Source organism: Charadrius vociferus, unplaced genomic scaffold (genome assembly GCF_000708025.1).
Source record: "Charadrius vociferus isolate BGI_N301 unplaced genomic scaffold, ASM70802v2 scaffold41, whole genome shotgun sequence".
Lineage (NCBI taxonomy): Eukaryota > Metazoa > Chordata > Aves > Charadriiformes > Charadriidae > Charadrius > Charadrius vociferus.
Window position 1 is genome coordinate 1,431,868 of NW_009647013.1, and position 6,126 is coordinate 1,437,993.

At 60.0% G+C, this 6,126-nt stretch overlaps 1 protein-coding gene across 1 annotated transcript in view; it reads left to right on the top strand.

Annotated features, from left to right (window-relative positions):
* Window positions 1–1,066: 1,066 nt before the first annotated feature.
* Window positions 1,067–6,126, top strand: part of PTK2B (protein tyrosine kinase 2 beta) — a 25,201-nt gene continuing 20,141 nt past the window's right edge. Inside the window, exons 1-4 of the mRNA XM_009895468.1 lie at window positions 1,067–1,273; window positions 2,853–3,031; window positions 3,167–3,254; window positions 6,038–6,117. Of these exons, the coding sequence (XP_009893770.1) occupies window positions 1,067–1,273; window positions 2,853–3,031; window positions 3,167–3,254; window positions 6,038–6,117 (554 nt within the window). The remainder of the gene's footprint in view (window positions 1,274–2,852; window positions 3,032–3,166; window positions 3,255–6,037; window positions 6,118–6,126) is intronic.

The window sequence follows — 6,126 nt, forward strand, 5'->3', positions numbered from 1 at the left end:
ACACCGAGGTATTGCTCTAGAGGTGGCAAGGACACCAAGGTATTGCTCTGGAGGTGATGGGGACACAGAGGCATTGCTGAGGAAGTTATGGGGACACAGAGGTATTGCTCTGGAGGTGACAAGGACACAGAGGGATTGCTCTGGATGTTCTGGGGACACAGGGGTGTTGCTCTGCAGGTGATGGGGACACACAGGTATTGCTGAAGAAGTTATGGGGACACTGAGGTATTGCTCTGGAGGTGACAAGGACACCGTGCTATTGCTCTGCAGGTGCTGGGGACACAGGAGTGTTGATCTCCAGGTGATGGGGACACAGAGGTATTGCTGAGGAAGTTATGGGGACACTGAGGTATTGCTCTGGGGTTGACGGGGACACGGAGGCATAGAGCTGGAGGTGACAAGGACACTCAGCTAATGTTCTGGAGGTGACAAGGACACCAAGGTATTGCTCTGGAGGTGACAAAGACACCAAGGTATTGCTCTGGAGGTGATGGGGACACCGAGGTATTGCTCTGGAGGTGATGGGGACACAGGGGTTTTGGTCTGGATGGGATGGGGACACCGAGGTATTGCTCTGGAGATGCTGGGGACACAGAGGCATTGCTCTGGGGGTGATGGGGACACAGGTATTGCTGAGGAGGTTATGGGGACACTGAGGTATTGCTCTGGAGGTGCCAAGGACACACAGCTATCGGTCTGGTGATGATGGAGACAGAGGTATTGCTCTGGAGGTGACAAGGACACAAGGCTCTGCTCGGAGGAGCTGGGCTGGGGGCCCCGGCGGTGGCTGCGCATGGGGGCAGCTCATGCTCCATCTCTGTCCCCGTCCACCTCCATCTCTCCATCCCTTCCTTTCTCCTCTCCCCAACCCATCCCACCCCGGGGTGTCCTCGCTGTCCCCATCCCACCCCTTCCTCCCTTATCCCCAATCCTCCCGACCATCTCCCCACCCCGTAGGGTGACACCACCCCCCGCCCCATCCTCCCCAGGGTCTTCTCCTTACCAGCACGGCGTCTCTCCCGCAGGGAAGGGATGCTCAGCTCCTAGCACCCCGGGCGTGCTGAGGATGTCGGCCATCCCCGAGGCGCTGGGTCGCCCGCGGAGCAGTTCCTCCCGCAGCCTGGCCGGGACGCTGGAGGCCACCTTGGGCATGGGGACGTTGGAGATGGACAAGGAGGAGATGCGCATCCTCAAGGTCTGCTTCTACAGCAACAGTTTCAACATGGGCAAGAACTTCAAGCTGGTGAAGTGCCCGGTGACGACGGAGATCCGGGTATGTGGGTGGGGGGGGGGGTGGATGGAGGACTGGTTTGTCCACCCGGCGTCAAAGCTAGCTCCCTTCAGGACACCCTTCTCCATGGTGTGGGGGCCCCCGGAGCCCCGTGGCTGAGAAGCATCAAAACCTGGAGGACAGAGAGAAAATTTGGCCATCTCTGGTGCCTCAAGGAGGGGCTTGGAAAGGGTGAGGGCTCATCAGCCCCACTGCTGGTTCCTGCAGCGAGGGTCGGACCCAGCGAGTTGCTGCTGGTCCCCTTCATGGGCAGCAAAGACGAGTGTCCAGGCCCTGGAGAAGACATCCCCAGGCACAGGGGTGCAGGGAGCAATGGGAGGAGGCCAAAGGACAAGTGGATTTGGGACGTGATGGTGCCTTGCGGGGCTGGGGCTCAGCCTGCACTGGGTCCCCACCTCTTCTCCATCCCCACTGCCCTGCATGGACACAGGTCCTCAGCGGTGAGGGGGCCGAAAAAGGATTTCTGCATCTGACTTCTGCCCTTTTCCTGTGGGGATATGGGGCTGGGAGGACAGCAAAGGTGATGTTGGTACCTTTCCATCATGGACATGGTGACTTTGGGCTGGAAATGTGCTCGTCACCCTTCCTACCTGGAGTCTTGTGGTTTCCCAGCTGGGGGAGGATGTGTGGGCACTGGGGACCTGCCGGCCAGTGCTGGCTCTGCGCTTGGGTGATGTAGGGTTGGTGTCCACCATGAGAGATACACACCCAGTGTGCGATGGGTGATGCTGTGCCTTCTCCTGGGGCAAATCCTCGAGGCAGCACATTGCAGTGAAGTCATGAGGAGGTGACCAAAGTACAGCTGAGCTGGGGCTTGTCCTTCAACTGGTGGGACATGGTGGGGGACAGGGCTCCTCCGGGAGGAGGTTATGGCATGGCAGAAGGTTTCAGAGGAGCAGTCGGAGCAGGAGAGGACTCATTGGGCTGGGAAGGGGGTGCCCGGGGAGGGGAAATGCAATCAAAGCCATGAAAAGGCAACGGTCCAGCTGTCCCCAGCGCAGGGATGGGAGCGCAGAGAGCAGGATGCAGGAGCGGAGCAAGCTGGAGGCCGTCACTCCTCACCGGGAAGAGCCCAGCCACCGGTTGTGTTAACAACTATCAGCTCTTAGTTGGTTATTTGGGTACCAGGGTGAGAGAAGAGGCCTGGGAGGGTCCTGGGGACCCCCTGCCCACGCTGCTGGGGAGGAAAGCAGAGACACAAGCTGCACCACAAGCTCACCAGCAATGATGCCTGCTTTGCTACCTGCTCCAAACGATGCCGTGCATCGGGTGTTAGCTCAGCTGAGGCATAAGGAAGGATGGAAATGACCCACCTGGGCTTTTATTCCCAACCAAAACACCTCTGGGAGGTTGGATGAGACATGTTCAGGCTGGAAGCATCTTTGGAGGCTTCCCATGGAGACCACTGGGGCTGGTGGCTGCGCTTGGGGCTGCGTTCTCGCTCCAGGGACATTTCTGTTGTGGTTGTGCTGTATTTTCTCCTTGGTTTCCCATTATCTGAAGCTCATCTGGAGCCTGTTTGGGGATGCTCATGTCTCAGCCCTGCTCCTTCCCACCCCAGGAGGTGATCAGGTCCATCCTGCTAAGCGGCCGCATCGGGCCCGACATCAAGTTGGCCGAGTGCTACGGGCTCCGCCTGAAGCACGTGAAGTCGGATGAGATCCACTGGCTGCACCCGGACCTGACAGTGGGTGAAGTGCAGGAGAAATACGAGTGTCTGCACCTGGAGGCTGAGTGGAGGTAGGACCCGATGGTGGTGGTGTCCCTCTCCGTGTCCCCAGACCCACCCAGGACAGGGACACAGAGACCACCGAGCCCTGTTAGAGGGAAAGCTCCTCCAGTGTGGTCCTCATCAAGGGGCTCTCCTCTTGCCAGGTACGATCTCCAAATCCGCTATCTGCCGGAGGATTTCATAGAGCGCTTCAAAGAGGACAGGACCACCTTGCTCTACTTCTACCAGCAGGTCAGAGGTGGCCCTGGGGGTCTTCTAGCTCCAGCCAGGTCTGTTCTCCATCCACCCTGACCCACCCCCCCCAGCTCCAGGAGGGCGTTTCCTCCTCCGCAGCCCAGAAAACATGATTCCCAAGAGCCCGGACACCATTTACCTTCACCGTGGGCTGCTGCTCTCCCCAACCTGTAGCTCGTGGGCAGCCCCTGTGGTCCCATCCCCCTGCTGGGTCTGTGCAGCTCCATCAGGGACAGTCGCTCCCATCCCTGTCACCCGCTCCTGCCCCTGCTGCGTCCCAGCGTGGGATGCGGGAGGGTGTGGACCCTGCGAGCATCCCCTGCGACTACCCCCTGCAAGTACCCCCCAGGAGCACCCCCTGCCAGCATCCCCTGCAAGCATCCCCTGCGAGCATCCCATCAGCATCCCCTGCCCGCATCCCCTGTGAGCATCCTCTGCAAGTACCCCCTGCGAGTATCTCCTCTAAGCATTCCTTGTGAGCATCCGCTTCCAGCATCCCCTGCCAGCACCCCGTGAGCACCCCCCTGCGAGTATCTCCTGTAAGCATTCCCTGTGAGCACCCCTTGCCAGCAACCCCTTCCAGCATCCCCTATAAGCATCCCCTGCCAGCAACCCCTATGCGCATCCCCTATGCGCATCCCCTGCAAGGTTCCTCTGTGAGTATCCCCTGTAAGCATCCTGTGAGCATCCTCTGGGAGCACCCCATGAGCACCCCCTGCAAGCATCCCCTGCGAGCATCCCATCAGCATCCCCTGCCAGCATCCCCTGTGAGCATCATCTGTGAACATCCCGTGAGCACCCTCTGCCAGCATCCTCTGCGAGCATCCCATACGAGCATCCCCTGCAAGCACCTCCTTGGAGCATCCCTTGCGAGCATCCCCTGCCAGAATCCCATGAGCATCCCCTGTGAGCATCCCCTGCAAGGATCCCCTGTGAGCATCCCATCAGCATCCCCTGCCAGCATCCCCTGTGAGCATGCCCTGTAAGGATCCCCTGTGAGTATCCCCCATAAGGATCCCCTGTGACCATCATCTGTGAACATCCCGTGAGCACCCCCTGCCAGCATCCTCTGCGAGCATCCCATACGAGCATCCCCTGCAAGCACCTCCTCGGAGCATCCCTTGCGAGCATGCCCTGCCAGCATCCCATGAGCATCCCCTGTGAGCAGCCCCTATGAGCATCCCCTGCAAGCCTCCCATTACAAGCATCCCTTTGAGCATCTCCTCGGAGCATCCCTTGCAAGCAACCCCTTCCAGCATCCCCTGCAAGCATCCCCTGCCAGCAACCCCTATGCGCATCCCCTATGCGCATCCCCTGTAAGGATCCCCTGTGAGTATCCCCTGTAAGCATCCCGTGAGCATCCTCTGGGAGCACCCCATGAGCACCCCCTGCGAGCATCCCCTGCAAGCATCCCCTGAGAGCATCCCCTGTGAGCATGCCCTGCAAGCATCATCTGTGAGCATCCCATGAGCACCCTCTGCCAGCATCCTCTACGAGCATCCCCCGTGAGCATCCCATGCCAGCATCCCCCGTGAGCATCCCATGCCAGCATCCCCTGTGAGCATCCTATGCCAGCATCCCCTGCAAGCATCCCCTGTGAGCATGCCCTGTAAGGATCCCCTGCAAGCATCATCTGTGAGCATGCCATGAGCACCCCCTGCCAGCATCCTCTGCGAGCATCCCCTGTGAGCATCCCCTGTGAGCATGCCCTGTGAGCATCCCCTGCCAGCATCCCCTGCCAGCATCTCCTTGGAGCATCCCATATGAGCATCCTTTGCGAGCATCCCATACGAGCATCCCTTGCGAGCATCTCCTTGAAGCATCCCCTGCCAGCATCCCATAGGAGCATCCCCTGTGAGCATCCCATAGGAGCATCCCCTGCAAGCATCCCCTGTAAGCGTCCCCTGCCAACATCCCCTGTGAGCATCCCCTGTGAGCATCCCCTGCAAGCATCCCGTGCTAGCATCCCCTGCCAGCATCTCCTTGGAGCATCCCATATGAGCATCCTTTGCGAGCATCCCATACGAGCATCCCTTGCTAGCATCTCCTTGGAGCATCCCCTGCGAGCATCCCATACGAGCATCCCCTGCAAGCAACCCCTTCCAGCATCCCCTGTAAGCGTCCCCTGCCAGCATTCCCTATGAGCATCCCCTGTAAGGATCCCCTGTGAGTATCCCCTGTAAGCATCCTGCAAGCATCCCCTGCAAGCATCCCCTGACAGCATCCCCTGTGAGCATCCCATGAGCACCCCCTGCCAGCATCCTCTGTAAGCATCCCATGCCAGCATCCCCTGCGAGCGTCCCATATGAGCATCCCATGCGAGCATCCCATACGAGCATCCCTTGCGAGCATCTCCTTGGAGCATCCCCTGCGTGCATCCCCTGCGAGCATCCCATACGAGCATCCCGTGCCAGCATCCCCTGCGAGCATCCCCTGCGTGCATCCCCTGCGAGCATCCCATACGAGCATCCCGTGCCAGCATCCCCTGCGAGCATCCCCTGCGTGCCAGCATCCCCTGCGAGCATCCCCTGCGTGCATCCCCTGCGAGCGTCCCATACAAGCATCCCCTGCAAGCATCCCGTACGAGCATCCCCTACGAACATCCCCCGTGAGCATCCCATACGAGCATCCCCTACAAACATCTCCTCGGAGCATCCCCTGCCAGCATTCCCTGCGAGCATCCCCTGTGAGCACCCCCTGTCAACATCCCCTGAGAGCATCCCATAAGCATCCCCTGCGAGCATCCACTCCACCTCCTGACTCCCACGTCTCCTCGGCAGCTCCGGAGCGAGTACATGCAGAATTACGCCAGCAAGGTGAGCGAAGGCATGGCCCTGCAGCTGGGCTGCCTCGAGCTCAGGTACGTGCC